The sequence below is a fragment of the Salminus brasiliensis genome, chromosome 9, assembly GCF_030463535.1.
Source record: "Salminus brasiliensis chromosome 9, fSalBra1.hap2, whole genome shotgun sequence".
Lineage (NCBI taxonomy): Eukaryota > Metazoa > Chordata > Actinopteri > Characiformes > Bryconidae > Salminus > Salminus brasiliensis.
Genome location: NC_132886.1, coordinates 8,316,961 through 8,336,688, shown reverse-complemented (window position 1 = coordinate 8,336,688; position 19,728 = coordinate 8,316,961). Strand labels below are relative to the sequence as shown.

Genomic DNA, 19,728 nt, shown 5'->3' with positions numbered 1-19,728 from the left:
GTGCAAACCACTGCTGACCAAAAAGGAAACAGACAGTGAAACTTTTTTCACTTTATCTCTGCCATCCAAAAATATTTGTCATTTTTTTATTATGGTTTAATTTGTTTGTGTTTTTTTTAATAAAATAAAATACTGCAATAATGTCATCAGATGTTTGGATTATCTTGACCAAATGTGTCTACAGTGGTGAATTTTGTATATTTCTGCATAAATTGGACCTAAAACGTCATCAGATTTTTACACAAGCCCAAAAAACAATCAAACAATCAAACAAAAGGATGAAAATAATAAACTCACTATCTTGAGAGAAAAAAGCTCCATATATCACATCTACCACATCTGCGAGTGACAAAAGTATGTAAACCTTTAGGATTAGGAACTCATTTGAAGTTGGAATTAGAGTCAGGTGTTTTCAAATAATGGGGTGACAATTAGGTGTGAGTGGGCGACCGGTTTTATTTAAAGAACCAAATTCTATTAAAGTCTGATCTTCACAACACATGTTTGCGGAAGTGCATCAGAGCATGAACAAAAGAGATTTCTGAGGACCTCCACCGGCTGGAAAAGGTCACGAAACCCTCTGGACTCCACCAAACTACAGTTTGCTAAATACCTCATGGACAAGCCAGGAGGCTATTGGAACAAAGTCCTGTGGACAGATGAGACCAAAGTAGATCTTTCTGGCTTAAATGAGAGTTTGGGGAAAGGACAACGCTGCATTGCGTCCCATTTGTGAAACACAGTGGTGGTAGGATCATGGTCTGGGCCTGTTTTGCTGCATCTGCGCCAGGATGCCTTGCCATCATTGATGTAACAATAAATTCTGAACTATACCAGTAAGTTCTGATAAAAAATGACAGGACATCTGTCTGTGAGCTGAATCTCAAGAGAATATGGGTCATGCAGCAAGACAATGACCCTAAGCACACAAGCCGCCAAAAAAACGGTAAAAGGTAATGTTTTGGAACGGCCAAGTCAAAGTCTGTAAGCTGGATTCAGACTCTCTTTCATTGTGTACAGGTTATAACAATGACCTTTCTATCACCCTTGGTGGTACAATGACTGTAAAGGACATGCTTAATTGCTGTCATTCTTCCATTTGTCTAGTGAATGTTAAATACTAACTGGCTGGCTGTGCTGCTTTTTTGCAGCTCTATTGATGTCCTTCATAATGAGGCTAAACAACTTTATTAAGGTCATAATAGAATAAAAAAAATAACACTGTATGACTCGATAATTAGATAATATTATTATACATATTCTTTAAAATGACAAATATATTTAAAATCACAAAATAAATTTTATTTTAATGTCACATTTCCTGCATATTATAAATTTAATTTACAGATTGTACAAAATTGCCAAAAGAATGGCACAATAAAACATAAGGATAAAAGCTGATGAATATGTTTGTGTGTTTATGTGTTTGTATATTGTGGTGGTGGATGCAGGTGAGGTCGCATTAAGGTGGGGTGACTTGGTGCTACCTCCTTAAAATGACTGGTCACTGGGTGGGCTGCCTGATACGGGCAGCTCTTGTTTAACAGTTATCAATTTGATCAGGACCATAAGACAGTATCTCACAGAGAGAGAATCCCAAGGGGGGGGTCACAAGCATTCTGGACTCTCTCGTGCTCACTCACTCTCTCCTTTTTTCCTATACTCACTCTAATCTGTCCTTACATACTTTCTAACTCCCAGGTTTTATGCAGGTACTGTACAGAGAGTATTTTGGCGCTATTCTTATTTCTAATGGTATTTGCCTCATTTACATTATACAACCATTATGCATTATACAATGCTATAGGCTCATTACTTTATTCCGTATCTAACTGTGTTGTTTAACTCCCGTTTAACACTGTAATTTGTTACTATACTCAAACCGTTGATCAGCTAATTGTCCGATTACTTTTGAGTCTGTGGAAATGGAGGTACCATGTAAAAAACTGCAGAGAACTCCTTAAGAGTAAAAAATGCAAAATATTGCATTAGTTTAAATCAATTGGGGTGACGTACAGAGCCAAAATGACAAAAATGATGTCACTGTCCAAATACTTTTGACCCTGACTGTAAAACATGGGCAATTACTGAACTCAGACTAAATATTCACTCTGCTGTATGAGATGAAGACATAAAGAGAAGAGTTACTTACAGAGTATTACAGAGCATGGACTGATGACACAGTACTGACTGATGGACTGATAGACTGATTGAACAGTTGTACACTCTGGTAAACACTCTCCACTTCCTGTGTTTTACACGCACATGCCTGAGAGAGACAGGGAGAGACGTTCACCCTCAAGACAACTAAAAGGAGGAACATCTTTGAAAGAGATCTCTCAAATTAGCATTAACCCGTATACTCAATATTAAATAATTTAATATAGGGAAGTCAGATAAGGGCTGTATTCATGTGTCAGTACTCTGAAAGTGTCTATGGCTGTATATGGTAGCAAGAAGCCATATAACAAGTCTTACTAGGGAAGTGCGTGTTTCTATGTGCTATGCTAAAAAAGAGTATGATGTCAATAGTGTGATACTATTTCTAGGTGCCAGAGTGAGATGTGAGTAGCATTAAAAGTGATTTGGTGGAGTTAAAGTACAAACAGATCATCAGTTAGTGGGAGGTGTGAAATTAGACTAATCCATTTAGCTCCCTCTGCCCTTTTCGTGCCCTTCTTGGCCACAAAGCTGGATGTTAACATTAAGATTCAGCACACTTCACTGCCATCATTCAGCCTCTGCCTTTAACCCATCCCTAGCAGTGAACACACACGTGTGTTAAGCCTGCTTGCTAACGTATCTAAGCCTAGATAGCCGGCCTACGAGTCCAAATACAGCAGAACCAGTTTCTCGTTTCGCCTTTCTGCTCCTCCCAACACCAGTGGCTCAACTTCACTCTCTCAGACACTGGTTTCTGTGGTCAACGCTTGTGTTGGTAGCTCAGCAGTTAGGGAACAGCAGCTATACTGGACTGTCTGACTGGCTGTTTAGGTGGATCTGTTGCTGAGCTAGATTAGCTAAGCAAAGACAAGCTTAACTAGTGGTCTACAGATCCACAACCACAAGGGAAAACACTCAGCTCAACAGCAGTCGACTGATCATTAGTCTGAGTCATTCTGGGCTTTCTGTCAGCCATACTTGGGTTTGGTCTGTGGTGAGCAGATTGTTATCTATATGCTGACTAAGCGAATGCTCACCAGCTTTTCTCTTCTGGTTAGCAGCAGTTTAACATTTGTATTAGTCAGACTGATGGTTTAACATTCATTAATTTGATTGATTTAAAGGTCTGTCACCCTGGGAGCAAACTGAACTTCGTATTTGATCATTTTCTGGTAGGATGAGGTGGTACGGAAGCCACGTAAACAACTCCCATGGCCAGGTGTTAACCTGGTATACTGCCCAGATAATTAGCTACTACAGCTCGGAACAAACACCATCTCTGCTGTTGCTCCATGATAATCTGCACAGAAATCTGCACTAGTCCAGAACACAGGAGCTTCTTCCTGGATTAATTTTCTTGCCCCGCCCCAAACAGGCCTGACCAATAAGCAGAGAAAGCGTTCTCATAACTTGCTACCATATTTGGATATAAACATTTTCAGCTGTATGGATGATACTTTGTCAGGGTATTGATAGATGAATACAGCCCTCAAGTAACTTTCCTGTATTAAATGAATTAATGTAAAGTACATGGATTAATGCTAACCATAAGGGGCAGCCATTCAAACATTCTTCTCCAGGATTTTATAAAGGAAAGAATTCTTGGTTTTCTCAAATAAGTCGCCCAGGTCCTACAGGCTCCATCACACTACCACCACCATGTTTGACTCTTGGTATGATGTTCTCATTGTTATATGTAGTGAATTTTGTCTTAGCTTTACTCCAGATGCAATGTCTATTTCTTTCTAAAAGTTCTACCTCTGACTCATCAGTCCACACAATATTATCCCCAAGGTCGTGGGGGTCATCTAGATGTTTTTTTGTCAGATAAAAGACAACAGTCTGTTTCCTTTTTGGTCAGCAGTGGTTTGCGCCTTGCAGCTCTCCCATGGATGTTATTTTTGGCCAGTGTCTTTCTTATTGTAAAATTACATACACTGACCTTAACTGAGGGAAGTAACTGAGGCCTGCAGGTCTTAAGAAGCATTTTGGTGAACCAGGAGGAATGCTCCAAGTTTCCAAACTCTTGAACTGATTCGGACCAGAGCAAACCAGCTATAGGTGTGAAAAACGCCCTAAGACATAGTCTCAAGCCATTTCCCAATAGTAGCACATGCATACATTTGGGTGGGTTTAGGCCCAGTGACTACATTTTACCAGAGAGGAATAGGTGTGATACCCACAGCCACTAAGCTGCCACTGTTGGTTCCTTGAGCAGGACACTTTAGAGGCAGCTGTGGCTTTAAGGTTAAAGCAGGCTTGGTTGTTGGACAGAAGGAAGGAAGGAAGTGAAGGAACAGCACTTTCTCCTCCCTCAGAGCTCACGATTAAAGTGTCATTGATAAAGGCATCTAACCCCCAGTTTCTCTCCTGTTGCTGAGGTCGCCACCTGCCCACCTGCGTTCACAACTGACCCCCGTGCCCTAAGCCTTGTGGTCCTCTTCCTGAGTCCACACTCAGGGGACATCAGCAAGATATGCACCAATAGTACACGTGTCCTCAAGAGTGCCAGGTTCTGCTCTACCAGCGAGAGAACCATGCTTCTTCTTTGGGTCTAAGCTCTGAACGACGCAGTCAGAACCGAGGAGGAGGCTAATGCTAATGCTAATGCGCACACACTGAGAGTTCAAGTTGGACTAAGGACTGTTTATTGGAGTACAACAATTAATGTCACATTTCATGAATCTGTATTTTGAGGTTTTTGGTTGGTAGAACATTACATAGATGTTCTAAATTTTATGATTTTTCTTCTTCATTCATTCTTTTGCCTATTGCCTATTATATTTATTGAATTTTTTATTTTAATATTTTTAGGTAAAAATGTTTCCATATGTCACACTTTGTCCAGTTTGTGCCTTTCCGTCATTTTGTTTTGGTTTCCCCCATGTGCTGCTCTGTTTGTGTCTCTGCACCTTAGCCCCACCTTGTCATTAGTGTCCCCACCTGTGCCTCCTTTGTGGCCTTGTCCAGTTGTTGGTCTCAGGTGCTGCTTGTTGGTCTGAATATGAGTAGTCCCTTTGTTTCAGTGTTCCCAGTCGTATCTGTTTCTTTTGTTAACTTTGTTTGTTTGGTTTCTGTCTGTTTTTTTCTTTAGTTTTTTAGTTTAGTTCTTTAGTTTGTAATTTATTGGTTTCTGGTTTGTGTTTGTTTATGTTTTATTTCTAATAAATATTACTCTCATTTATGTCCACCTCCAAGCTCCACAAACTGTGTGGTCATAGTGTTAGCTTTGGTCTGACTGTAAATGTTGTGAAGCAAAATCATTATAATGTCATGTTTTAATGGTCAAAAAATTTTCAGTACCGTTGTTGGATGTTCTAAATATTAGCAGGATTTATCTCTAGATATCTCTACTATTAAAGATTTAATTATTAACGTTTTTAACTCCCACCTCAACATTTTCTTCTCTGCCATGATGTCACACTCGAAAAGGCACCTTTTGCACACAGATAAAACCCACGTGCTAGGATTGGCCACAGCTACTGTTAAAAGGAAATTGTGGGTTTAAGGGCACTGTTCAGTCTGCCTCATAGCAGCGCCTGTCGAAGGGCTTAGTAAGAGCGGATAGAGGATGCTTGTGAACACCCTTTAAAGCGGCAGTATGAGAAATGGGACACCCTACAGCCTTGTGGTCTTCGTGGGCGCACAGCACTACACTGTTTGATCTACTGCCTTCCCCAACACTGATCCAGCTCATGAATGACTGCTGATAAGCTTGATCAGGCGTGCTGAGGCAGGAACTAGTTAAAGCAGTATTGTGTAGTATTGACTGATCAAAGGGCGCAGGACATCTCTGTGAGAACTATGCAAAACATTAGTCATATTTCTGCCAAATCCTGCAATATTACTCTACCTCCTCAGTCTACATACTTCTGTCACTTTCAGTGATTGCTCATGTGACATGCGTGTCCTTTAAGTGTAGCTCAAAGCGCATGTTCCAGTTCCTGACTGTAGAGGGAGCCCAGGAGCAAGAATTGGCAATCCTTGCATACTGCTGCTTTAAAACTGAGCTTGGGGTCGCCAGAAAGAGGATGGAGCTGCTTAGAGAATTTGGGCTTGGGATGCAAAGGTCATGGGTTTAATTCCAATGAACAGCAAGGAGTAGAAGCGGTGGGTGGGGAACAGTAAAGGAATTGTGCTGTGTGTTCCCCCAGTCTGTTAGGCCTGCCTTAGATGGGATGGTTCAACAAAGGGATATGTTACCTTCTGCTGCACTTTTTAGAGATTTGTTTAAGGTGGTCTCAGGAGACCACTTAGAGCAAGGGTGGGCAATTCCGGTCCTCACAGTTTTGTGATTTCCTGCTCAGGAATTAACTTAACTGTTAATTGATTTAGTAGCTCTGTTAGAGCAGGGAAATCCGCAAACTGGGCTAGACTCCGACCCCTGTTGCCCACCACTGATCTAGAGTCTCAGATTAATGCAGATGTTGACTGATACCTTGTTACTTTGTACGACTGCTCAAATGGATGTATGGGTGCGTTGCCAGACAATTTATCAAAAAATACAGGAAGTGTATATTTCTAAAGTCTAAATTAAAATATAAATAAAAAAGCATTACCATCTAAACAGTTTACCTGAGTAAAATTACAACTATTAAATTTCAGCAATACTACATAAATATTGACTCACTGTACTGAAATTACCTCTTTGGATGTGTGGCATACATTTTATTAGATAACTTCAGCAGCAGTAATTTCAAGACATTGTGTATTCAGAGGGCTGGTTCTGACCATGAAGAAGTATACCAGTATCTGCTAGTCTCATATGAGTGTTCCTTGATCGCAGTGGCATCTGAACAAGGGTCCAGCTAGATATCTCATCCAGACTGACTGACCTTGAAGCCCTGCACTCTCATTTTACACCAACGTGTTGTTTTATCTGTGTAATGTGTGGGTGGCCGTTGAAGGACAGTAGACCGAGAAAAAGCAAGTCGATTAGAGAGGCATAGAACAGCTGTGCTGAGCAGACTGTCAGCGCTAACTTTGTTCCTTATGTCAGTGAGGCTGAACTCTTCTTCTGTTGGGACTGAAGGTTTTAATGGGATTTGTTGAACATGAGAGTATTGAGTAAAGACACTGCGGTTACATCATGCCGACAGTTTAATCTCTATAACAATCAGTTATCAATATCTTTATTTTTCTGTTGGTAGTTACATGTGAATTGCCTGCAGGCTTCTGGAGTTACATCAGAAGAGTGAGTCATTTCCAATGTCAACTTCACCAGTGCAGAAAGTAAAGGCATTGTTTAAAAGATGGAGCACTGTGCATGTTTGTTTCCCATCATCATGTTAAATTGCATATCCACCAGTTAAATTGCTCTTTAGGTTTTCATTAGGGATGTCCCGATCCGATCCAGTGACTCTGGGACCGATCAAGTATATGTATACTTTTAAGTATACTATCCACTTCTGATCTTTAGGTTTGTTGTTTGTATTGTATGTTGTATATAGTCCTCTAGGCACCCTAATAGACATGATCCGCAGCTGCTGCAGACAAACGTCCAATTTCTTCAAAAACTACCCCAGACAGAGTTCATCTGTGACATTATTTCAGTAAGTAAAACCAAACCGAGCTGTATTTGAACCGGTAAGTGCGTTGATGTTACCAGTTCTAATGCTAACTCTCCATTCCACCTTAAATAGCGCTGCAGTTACGGTGTGGACACTGCGTCACTGCTGCGTCACTGCTGCAGTATTTAAGGTGGAACGGAGAGTTCGGGGAAGAGGAAAACTTTAGCTTAGAGTTAGCTCACAGCCTTGCTGTAAACGTGACGCTGCGATGACTGTTTGTCCACGCTGCCAAAACATAGACCCATTAACACTGACATATTTTATCCAATTATCTCCATTTGGGAAAATCTAATGTTCCTCCCTTCCCATCTTTACTCTGGAATAACGCCTAGTTAGAAACCAAACTACGGTGAAGATGCTCTGTTCTAGGAGCGAGAGAACCAGGCTCCTTTCTTCGGTTCTAAACCAGCTCTGAACGGCACTTTCAGAACCGAGGAGGAGGCTAATGCTAACGCTAATGCACACACACAAGCTACGTGATCTGACGGCAGAGCTGTAAAGGAACTGGTCGGGTAGGTCAGTTAGACTGGACTGTAAGACATTAAACACTATAGAGTTTAGAATACAGTCATTTAGTAAGTGAATCAGTAAATAAAACTAATTAAACTAAGTAAATCAGGTTTAGTCTGATTACATAAACTGGTACTAAAATTGTGAAGTCTTTTGATTTGGATCAGACCAGTATCAACCAATTGTCAGCATTAGGAGACTCTGATTGGATTGGGGGTAAAAAAAAAATCCCAAAACCTTGTTCAGGACATCCCTTGTTTCCATGAAAAACCCACTTTTCTTTCTGCAGAGCCCAAATCAACCAAAGGTTTCAATCTGAACACAAAGAATTTGGTGCGCTCACCGAAGTGGTGTTCCCTGAGGGGCAGGCCTTACTGCTTAGAAGGTCAGTGCATATTCAATGGTTGACTTAAAGGGATATGCATTAGTCCTGCACTCTACTGCACACTATTGGAAATGCATGCAAGTCTAAAGAATATGCACCTTGCCATGACTCATGGCCACTGTAATATTTCACCTCAATAAATGCCGAATGCCGTCCACTGTCAGTTGGTTTCTTTTATTTCTCAGATTGTACAAATGTTTAGAAATTGTAATGAATCCAATACTGTGAAGGTATTCACGCTCTTACTCTCGAGCCGATGAATGAGCTCACAAAAATGTCTCGTTGCATGGTTTAAAGAGTGTTGTTAAACAGAAACATGGTGGATGGAGAAAATGAATGTGGCAGTAGGACTGAATTCATGGACCCCGAATTTCAAACTCTGCAACATATAGCCTACTTCAATATAAACGGTTTACTGTGCAAAAGACGACTGAAATTGATCAGCGATTCTCAGAGACTGTCTCGGCCGATCATCCCCCTACAGACGATGAAGCTCTGCAGTCTGGTTCACACCTGGTTTTCCGAATATACAGGTTTTCCCCACTTGAACTTTCAGTTTAGAAACAAGACAATACAACTGCTTAAATGTTTTATAAAGTTAAAATCTCAGCACTCCTCCGTTTTTACTTGAACACATTGGACTTGTACATAAAGTATATTCAACCACACGGCCTCCGGTTGCAGCCACCCTTGCCTTTCCAGAGGGATATCAGTGTCCTCTTTGATATCCACCTGTGTCCCTAAGAGTGCTTCCCGGCATCGCCACCTCACAGAACCTAGTATTTATCGTCCTCCGTGTCACTGAGAGGCTCGCAGCCGCCGACGGAGATGCTCTGGGCCAGCCGTTTGCGGAAGTGTCCGTTGGGGACCTGCCAGCCCAGGCGGGAGCGGGTGCGCACCGAGGCGGTGATGGTGTTGGAGCGTCCCAGGCTGGTGGCCACCGCCGCCTCAAAGGTCAGAGTCTCCATGGGGGCGGAGGAGTCCGGGCTGTGGTCACCCTCCGGCAGGGCGAGATAGGGTTCCGAGGGATAACGGCGGACGCTGGAGCCCAGAAACTCTTCCTGTTCCGAGCGTGTGCCCTCTTCATCCCCCTCCTCCTCTCCTACCCTCACTTCCACCTCTTGCTCTGCATTCTCGTCCCACAGGGCATTGCTGCAGCATCCCAGCATGGGTGGGCCGCTCTGCTCTTCCTCCTCCTCCTCATCGTCGGCCTGCGAGGAAGGGTGAGTGTGGCAAATCAGGGGCGAGTAGGAGATGTGAGGGTGTGTGTGCGTAGGTGTCTGGGACAGCCGGCGCTTCACGCTCGGGGTGCTGGACTCTGAGGTGGAGGGAACAGGACTGTCCGAACTGTTGCCCTGAATACAAACAAAGGCAAAGCAAAAGAAATAGTGAGAAGAACCAAGGCTCAAACCCTATCTTCCTCTGGTCAGTGCTGGATTGCAACACTCAAGCAAATATCAATAAAAAAGAAAGAAGTTACAAATAAATATGCAATAATAAATATTGCAAAAGTGCATTTAGAAAAGGAGGTCAACCTACACTATTTGGACAAAAGTATTGGGACACCTGCTCGTTCATGGTCTCTCCCTCTGAAATCTTATCCTGCTTTTGTTGGAGTAACTGTCTCTACTGTCGGAGGAACATTGCTGTGAGGATATTAATTACATTCCTTGACAAGAGACCCAGATAATATTCCCATGTGGGGTCTGTATGGTAAGCCCAACTGGGAACAAGAAAGTTTTGTCCATGGGTTCCATGTTGGCCCCACCTATGGATGCCCACCACGGACAGTGATGGGACCAGGGGGGTTATGTATGGGCCCCTTGTGAGTTGTACACTGCATACAGGGCCTATATGGGACCAGTGTGAGATTAAGGAGGGCTGTAATGATGGGGCCCAACTAGGTCCCAGTAAAAACATAGAAATACTAATTTAGAGACCATGCCCACCTATAACCCACCTAGCCCATGTTCCACCCACATAAGCCCCTCATAAGCATGCTGGCTGGGGAGTCAGTAAGGTCACGATGTTGGACATCGATGTGCAGCCAGGAACATCCAGCTGTCCAGAGTGGAGTGAATGATCTTAGCACTTAGCACTCAGGCTCATTTAGTTGACTGCCTTATCCAGGTTTGCTTGCTTTCCCCTTTTAATCAAATGTCAAACTTTAAATTCACATAAAATTTTGTCACAATATAAAGAAGAACTGCCAGATACAGAGATACAAGGTTTTGCATGACGGTGACAATACATAAAGACCAGAACCAGCCAGTTCAGAGACAGCTTCTACCCTCAGTATGTAATTATATGCCTCTGTTTCACACTCAGAACTGCACCATCAAATAGATTCCTTGCAAATATTTACCTGCCGGGTGTGGCCTTGCCTTCTTTCCTCGCTTGGAGATCGCGAGCAAGACTTTGAACTTCTCTCATTTGAGTTAAAGCGGGAATTTTTTGGAGACAACAGGTGGCGCTGCTCCTTAGATCGGCCTCGTTCCAGGTGGGACTGCTCTGAATGGGACACTGCAAATGAAATGGACATAGTCAGTAAACCCATGTCACAAGTATACGCTAGTTTATAAAGTGTTCGGGCCACTGAATGGACCTTTGTTTGGAATGGAAGGGAACTCACTTGCAGCTTTGTAGCTCTTGTGTCTGGGTCGGTACAAACGCTCAGGAGGCTGCTCTTCTTTCCACATTCCATTCATTTCCTGCTCGTCTGCCTGTTCAACACCAATTAGTAAAGTTGGCGAAATACCTAAAAAGCATGGTAGCATCTTTCCTTCTACACTTTTAAAAATAACAGAGGGTTTATTAAGTGATACCATCGAAGGAACACTTTTGGCTCCATAAAGAACCGTGTTATTAACACAGATGTGTGAAGAATCTTTACAAGGTCTAAAGAATCTTCATTTGATGTAAAGGGTCTTTGTCATGTTTAAAGGGCCTCCACACTCTATTACAATCTCTATTATTATGGATTCTTTATAGAACCAATGTGTTTCTTCTGCGGTAGTGCTCCTGAAGAGTGATTTCCTGGTGCTATTTCTGCTTAAATGCACCTAATCTACATAACCAGTGTTTCTACATGACTTACACTGCCCTGGCATATTTGCTTTCCTAAAGGATGATCCTATAAGATCACTTAAAGTGCAAGTATGCGCACAAGGTGAAAGAGGATGTATGCTGGGTGCGCGAGTGTGGGCCAGCCAGCAACAAGAAGTGAGCTGAAACCACAGCGGCTATTAACATCTACAGCAGAGCACAAAAATAGGCTAGATGGTAAACATGCTGTCTCGACGGCTTCCCCATACTGGATTTAGTCTGATTTACGCAGAGTTTGTCCAACGTGCCAATAATATCACTTATAACCACTTTATAACCATATAGGGGGAACACATGCCCCAACGAATCATATATAACCCAGTTTGCTCAATAAATGTTACTCAAAGGCTCTGTGTGTCTGATTATTTGATTGATAGATTTTTCCACAACACCAGCTAAATAACAAGCTTTTCTAAAAGGAATGTAATTAAGTTAGGGCAAGAAAAACACTGAATGTGCAGGATAAAGGCATATTCCGACCAGATCCAATAGCACTATGGCCTTTAACACGTCCAAATGTAATCACTCCTTTTTGCCAATCATTAACATCTGCTTTGCAACCCATTTCCCACACGTCTAATGAGACACTCACTGCACTGTACCACCTCTTCTCAATCAATGCAGCCCATCACACACCATGCAGGTATTTATAGCCTGAGCATCCTTATGCATCGCCATCTGCAGGATGCCTGAAGTTACTACCACCTTAAACACAGAAGGTGACTAGTTTTTTGTCCGGGGAGCTTAGGAAGTAATACAGTTCATAATTTTTCATAAGTTTTGTTGCTACTAGCGACCTGTTATCTTACTTTCTGTACAGGTACAGATAGTGTGCTATAGGGGTCTGATTCTCAATACAGAACAAAAAGTATATATATATATATATATATATATATATATATATATATATATATATATATATATAGTTTCAATTCCCATACAAATTGCATAAAAATACAGGTCATTGAGGTCCCCAGTAAGCCAAACTCTTTCAAATAGCTTTCTGTTACTGATGAAATATCTCTATCAGACGTTAGACCAAGGCGGGATATGATTTGGGGAACGCTTTCAGTACTCGATCCAGGGGATACCAAAAAGCTTACCATAGAGCCCTGGTTTTCCTCACTGTCTTCTTGGCACTGCGAGGCAGGCTGCATTAAGAGCTCCTGAGGTGATATGGGGCTCAGAGCCACAAAGCCACCACTGGTTCTACAGGAGAGATCACAAGTGCATGTAAATTGAACATCTACAGCAAAGCTTCCCTGCATACAGTTTAGTCAGAGCATTTAAATAATATGGAAAGAGAATCCATATGTCCATTAGGGCCCATAAGGTACAGAAAAAGGCAAGGTAATGAAGTCTAATTCATAAAGTTCTGCCTGTGTTTCTGTGCACACCTTTGTATTTTTACCATTTCAAATATGACCTCACTGACAACTATATTACTTAGGATCTGTCTGGGTGTCAAAATGGCCCAGAAAAATAGGAATCGGAGCAATAAATAAACAATAAATAAATAAATAAATAAATAAATGATAAAAACAGTATGGTTTCAAAAGACAAAGGAAAAGTGAAAGTAAAAGCAGGCATGATTTTTCAGAGATGCTCGACACAAACTACATGGATATACTGAGTTTATGACTTTAATGGATTCGGCCTAATTCCTGTCCAGGAAACTGTCCCTAATTCTTTTAAATGATTTCAGACCAAATGAGGGAAACTGATTGACATTTGTTTTTAAAATTGGTTACTTTTCACACAGACCATAACGAGACAATAATACACAAGGAGGATCCTTTATGAATGAACAAGCATGTTACTGCGAGGTATCTCAGTAAATTTGGTGGGACACCGTACGAATCTTGGGATGGCACTTTCTTTGGAGTGGCCCTTCTCGGATGAAATAAACACGCCTCAGACTCTCAGTAACAGATCAACCTCATCTTAGTAATGTAGCAGCATCTGAACCTTCAGTAGATTATCAAGAGCCTTTAGTAGACTACTGAGTTCAGCTCCAAGTTCAGGTCTGCAGATGTTCACCTGAGAACAGGTCTAATACAGACCATCTTAACATCCTCAACCAGCTGTTCTGGACCTGCTGCTGACACTAGTTTCAACTGATTAAGACCAAGATTAAGGGGCCAGGGCGAGGGTTACGATTAGGTTTTGGGTAGAGGTTAGGATTAGGGCCAGGACGAGGGTCAGGATTAGGTTAGGGTTAGGGTTAGGGCCAGGACGAGGGTTTGGAATAGGTTTGGGTAGAGGTTAGGTTTAGGGCCAGGACGAGGGTCAGGATTAGGTTTTGGGTTGAGGTTATGGTTAGGATTGGAGCCAGGGTGAGGGTTAGGGTTAGGTTTTGGGTTGAGGTTAAGGTTATGATTAGGGACAGGGTGAGGGTTAGGGTTAGGTTTTGGGTTGAGGTTATGGTTAGGATTGGAGCCAGGGTGAGGGTTAGGGTTAGGTTTTGGGTTGAGGTTAAGGTTATGATTAGGGACAGAGTCAGGGTTAGGTTTTAGGTAAGGCAGGATTAAGTTTTGCTTAATGGAAGTAAGATATTAAGTCTACAGTAAATGTACTAAATGTCAGTGAAGCATCATCAGAACATCTTTGAGATATTTACCCTTAGTTCCAGATGTGCTCGTTAACTCAAACAACTCCAAAACTTCCAAAAAGAGCATTTGTAAGATTTCATGTACTGCTGGCAGTTTCAGTGTGATTAAATACATGTAGCTCTGGAAGCGAGCGCAGTTTGATAGTCAGAGCTAGGCCACCTGATGGAGACAGTGTCCTGCCCTCATGTGGGCAGCTGGGTCATGAGTGAGAGGCGGAGATGGCACGCTTACTGCTGGTCTAATGTGGGCATGCTTAAAGCTACTGCTGCGCTAACACAGCCCTTTCTCAACTCGTGATGCAACTCACATACTCCACACCCCCACAGCCGGGAGAGTGGTCTCTCATGCCTTCTGTTGGGTTTGGGCTTTATGGTGCTCGGCTCTGAGGTACTGGTTGAAGTATGCGGTTTGCACTTAGCTATTGTGCTTTGGGCAACAGTAGAAGTTCAGTTATCAAGTTGCACCTCACCTTGCCTGTATATAGCGGTGAATGTGGATAGTCTGATGCAGGATTTAAAGGGCCCATAACATAAGAAAACTCAATGGGCCTTATTCCCTAACTGTTCTTAAGAACATTCTGATGTACACCAGTGTTTGCTTAATAGGCCTATCCAGTCTACAGCAATTTGGCTCATCATTTACCTTACAGATATAAGACATTTTTCAGCCTTAACGGCTTTCTGAATGAGACAGGGCGGAGGACAGCCACAGAGGTCATTTACTTGGTCATTTATGGACAAATGTATTGGGACACCTGCTCATTAATTGTCTCTTCTGTAATCAAGAGTATTAAAAGAGTGTATCCTTCTTTTGCTGGAGTAACTCCCTACTGTGCAGGGAAGAAGGCTACTTCTGCTAGATTTTGGTGGGGCATTGCTGCTAGGATTTGATTGCATTCAGTGAGGTCAGGAAGTTGGATGATCACCACCCAACCTCATCCCTAACTCCCCAATTCATCCCAAAAGTATTGGATAGAGCACCAACCATCATATAACACAGTTATTCCACTGCTCCACAGCTCAATGCTGGGGGGCTTTACACCCCTCTTTAGCCCATGCCTGGCAGTAGGAGGCATGGTGCAAATAGGTTCATGATTATCTGCTCCAGAGAGCCCTATTCTATTGTCAGTACTTCTTCTCTACAGGAACTAGACGAGCTGTATGTCAGTAATGGGTGCCTTGCGCCAAGTGATTTAGGGTAGGCTCTAGACCCACCACAACTCTGACCAGGAGGTAGTGGATAAGAAGATGGGTGGATGGATGAATTTGAGCCTGGTTTCAGGCCATCAAGATGAGTTTCAATGTGTAACAGCATAAGCCATGGAAGAGCAAACTTACAAGGCTGAGCCTGCACTGTGGGATATTAAAGGAAGGGCTGGACTGCTTGACTGTGCAAGGAAGAGAGAGAGAGAGAGAGAGAGAGAGAGAGAGAGAGAGAGTGTAAGAGTGAAAGATCATTACTCACTGCACACCCTGACTGAACGAATGAATATGCTAATGCTATTTTATAACCATACGTAGATGCCTCATAGATGCTCACCTGACATTCAACTAACATTCAGCGTTTATAAGCGAAAACAGCCAAACCAGGAATGAAACAAGCACCCATCCGTTTAAGTTAAAGGCAGCTGGACTTGACAGAGATCCAGCTGTCTATGGACAGCGATGTGTAGGCAGGAATGTCCAGCTCACTAAGGCTCAAATCACACCTGCTTAGAGGATAAAGCCTCATATCTGAGAGCACAGAGTGGAGTGAATGGTCTTAGGGCTGATTTCAGACTCATTTAGTAGACTGGTTCATCCAGGGTTGCTTTCTTTCCCTTTTAATTGAACTTAGCATGTCGCTAAATTTGGCTTGTTTTTTTCCCACTTGTTTTCAGAGCGTACTTCACCACTCAGTGAGCTCCCCCAGGTTTCAGTGCCTGGATTCCAGTTGTATCTGCCAATTGCAGCTATTCATTACTTTCTCTTCTGTAAAAGGAGAGCTCTGAATTCCTGCTGAATCTGTTTGTACAGACGATCTCGCAACAGCTCTCTCTCTTGTTTTTGTGTTTTAGCTGCATTCATACTGAACGCTAATGTCACGTGCATACCCTCTATTAAACGTAATTCTGCACCTTACCCTAACCCTTACCTTGTTGCAGGGTCAAATTCAGTAGACATTCATTTACATTAAATCTTTTAGGTTATTTAATATTTACATTTCTTTAATGTCAGGTGAGCATCTAGGAGGCTTCTGCAATGGAGCATTCAGGTGACAATATTGTATATTTTATATTATTGCAATACAAGTCAACTTACAAAGTACAGTTAAATAAAGATTATGTCCTTTTATAGGAGTTTAGAAGGTTTAAACACCCCTTAATTCAAATCATTCACCACTTGATGTTTGCAAATCCTTAATTTTAGCGTTTCTGAGGAACCTGTATTCATTTATTCTTCATCAGCAAGTTCAGACTAAACCTGTAATACATAAGAAGTCAATCCCAAAGCCTACCTGCTCCTCAGCTTGCTGCTTCAGCTTCTTGGCTTTGCTCTGTTTGAAGTAATCCATGATCATCATGGAGGCGTAGATTTTACCAACGGTCATGTCTGTATCTAAAGAACAACACACAAACACACATAGATCCAAGATGAGTTTGTACATTAAACAGCTGCCTGTCATTAGCTGTATCCTCTGTGCAATGTCAATAAATACTCATAATTTATTTAATTATAATTATAATAATGTTAATAAATAATGTCCTCTGTTCCAGACTGAAAGACTCACTACAGAAGTCATGGCAGCTGGGACTACAGAAATCCTCACGCTCAAACACACCTAACAGAGACTTCACGGCACACTGACCCACAACACCAGCAAACGTTTCGATGCTGACAACTGGCTTTTTACTGTGCTGGAATAAGGTCAATCAAATGAACCAGTGTGAATGGGGTGAACATTGTATCAAGCAGTGTGAAAGAGGACAACACTGGATTGGATGTTTGAGAACTGTGTGAAATGGGGACAACTCTCCTAGAAGAGTGTAAAGTGAGGAAAAAAACATGCTAGAACAATATGGATGAGAAAGCATTTTAGAACAGTGAGAACTGGAGGACATTCTGGGGGCAGAATGGGCAGAACACGTTTGAACTGGAGAGAGATTCTAGAAACAGTGAATGGGACATTGTAGAACCATAACTGTGTGAAATAAGGACAATGTTCTAGAAATGTGTAAAGTGAGAAAAAAACTAGAATGCTAGAGCAGTGTAAATTGGAAATAACATTCTAGAACAGTGTGAATAAAGAAAACAAATCTAGAACCACATGAGAGCAATGTTCTAGAACCATTCTAGAACTGTAAATTGAGGAATTACATTCAGAAACGTATAACTTATATTGGAAAGAGCATTTTAGAACTTGAATCTGAAGTAGAACATTCTAGAACAGTGAAAATGTAGGACATTCTAGAATGTTTTGGATAGGGAGAACATTCCAGAACATTGTGAATGAAGAACAATATCCTAGAACCAGGTTAGATGGGGACAACATTCCAGAACAGAGAAGTTTGATGGAGTGTGAACTGAGGGAGAACGATGTGGAACAGTGTGAACTGAGGGAGAACGATGTGGAACAGTGTGAATTGAGGGAGAACATCCTAGAACAGTGTGAATTGAGGGAGAACACTGTGGAACAGTGTGAATTGAGGGAGAACACTGTGGAACAGTGTGAATTGAGGGAGAACACTGTGGAACAGTGTGAACTGAGGGAGAACATCCTAGAACAGTGTGAATTGAGGGAGAACGCTGTGGAACAGTGCGAATTGAGGGAGAACACTGTGTAACAGTGTGAATTGAAGGAGAACATCCTAGAACAGTGTGAATTGAGGGAGAACGCTGTGGAACAGTGTGAACTGAGGGAGAACACTGTGGAACAGTGTGAACTGAAGGAGAACATCCTAGAACAGTGTGAGTTAAAGGGAGAACACTGTGGAACAGTGTGAACTGAGGGAGAACATCCTAGAACAGTATGAATCTAGGGAGAACGCTGTGGAACAGTGTGAATTGAGGGAGAACATCCTAGAACAGTGTGAACTGAGGGAGAACGTTCTCGAACAAGGTGAATGGGGGATTCTAGAACAGGATCAGTGTAGGGGGTGTAGGGGGAGTATTGTGGAACAGTGAGAATTGGAAGTTAATGTGTAGGTTCTGATCTTAAAGGGTTCTGAAGTGGTTCTTTATGTGGCCTAATCGAAGGCCTCTGAGCTTCACCTTTGTTGATGGGCACCAAGAGGTCCAAGGTCTTCTGGGACAGATGTGGCCAGATCACACTGATCTCCTTCTGCAGTTCAGTGTCCAACTGCACCCGATCTTCTCCACCTGGAGGAACAGTAAAAAACCCTCAATCAGAAGAACCATACGCCACCAACCATCCTTACAGAGCACAAACGATAGTGTCTCTCTCTCTCATCTCACACACAAGGTTCTGTCCTTTCTAACCTCGGGCGATTTTGATTTCCAGGGCAGTGCGGATCAGTGACATCAGTGTGGAGGTAAAGTGGACGGACATGTCCTCGTCCACGGGCATGTTCATCAGTACCAGCCTCTGTGCACATTTACACACACACACACACACACACACACACAAACACACACACACCAAAACCAGATCAATCAAAATTGTAATCAAAAAAATGTGAATTGCAAGAGAAGAGTGGGGAGAATATCCTAGAACAGTGTGAGTGGGGAGAACATCCTTGAACAGTGTTAATTAGGTGAACATCCTAAAACAGTGTGAATGAGGAGAACATCCAAGAACAGTGTGAATGAGGAGAACATCCTAAACAGTGTAAATGGGGAGAACATCCTAGAACAGTGTGAATGAGGAGAACATCCTAGAACAATGTGAATGAGGAGAACAACCTAAAACAGTGTGAATGAGGAGAACAACCTAAAACAGTGTGAATGGAGAGAACGTGCTAGAACAGTGTGAGTGGGGAGAACATCCTAAAACAGTGTGAACGGGGAGAACATGCGTGTATGGGGAAAAACATTTTAGAACAGTGTGAATGAAGAGAACATCCTAGAACAGTGTGAATGAGGAGAACATCTAAAAAAGGTGTGAGTGGGGAGAACATTTTAGAACAGTGTGAATGAGGAGAACATCCTAGAACAGTGTGAATGAGGAGAACATCCTAGAACAGTGTGAACAGGGAGAACATGCGTGTATGGGGGAGAACAATTTAGAACAGTGTGAATGAGGAGAACATCCTAGAACAGTTTAAATGGAGAGAACATCCTAAAACAGTGTGAACGGGGAGAACATGCGTGTATGGGGGAGAACATGTTAGAACAATGTGAATGAGGAGAACAACCTAAAACAGTGTGAATGGGGAGAACGTCAT

At 42.3% G+C, this 19,728-nt stretch overlaps 1 protein-coding gene across 2 annotated transcripts in view; it reads right to left on the bottom strand.

The window, feature by feature from the left end:
- Positions 1-7,245: 7,245 nt before the first annotated feature.
- Positions 7,246-19,728, bottom strand: part of cacna1eb (calcium channel, voltage-dependent, R type, alpha 1E subunit b) — an 89,992-nt gene continuing 77,509 nt past the window's right edge. For both annotated transcript variants that reach the window (XM_072687279.1, XM_072687280.1), the window contains exons 38-45: positions 18,824-18,929; positions 18,596-18,703; positions 16,842-16,942; positions 15,683-15,732; positions 12,837-12,942; positions 11,261-11,351; positions 10,994-11,151; positions 7,246-9,983 (exon numbers count right to left, since the gene is read on the bottom strand). In XM_072687279.1, coding sequence (XP_072543380.1) covers positions 9,405-9,983; positions 10,994-11,151; positions 11,261-11,351; positions 12,837-12,942; positions 15,683-15,732; positions 16,842-16,942; positions 18,596-18,703; positions 18,824-18,929 — 1,299 coding nt within the window. In that variant the 3' untranslated portion in view covers positions 7,246-9,404. The remainder of the gene's footprint in view (positions 9,984-10,993; positions 11,152-11,260; positions 11,352-12,836; positions 12,943-15,682; positions 15,733-16,841; positions 16,943-18,595; positions 18,704-18,823; positions 18,930-19,728) is intronic.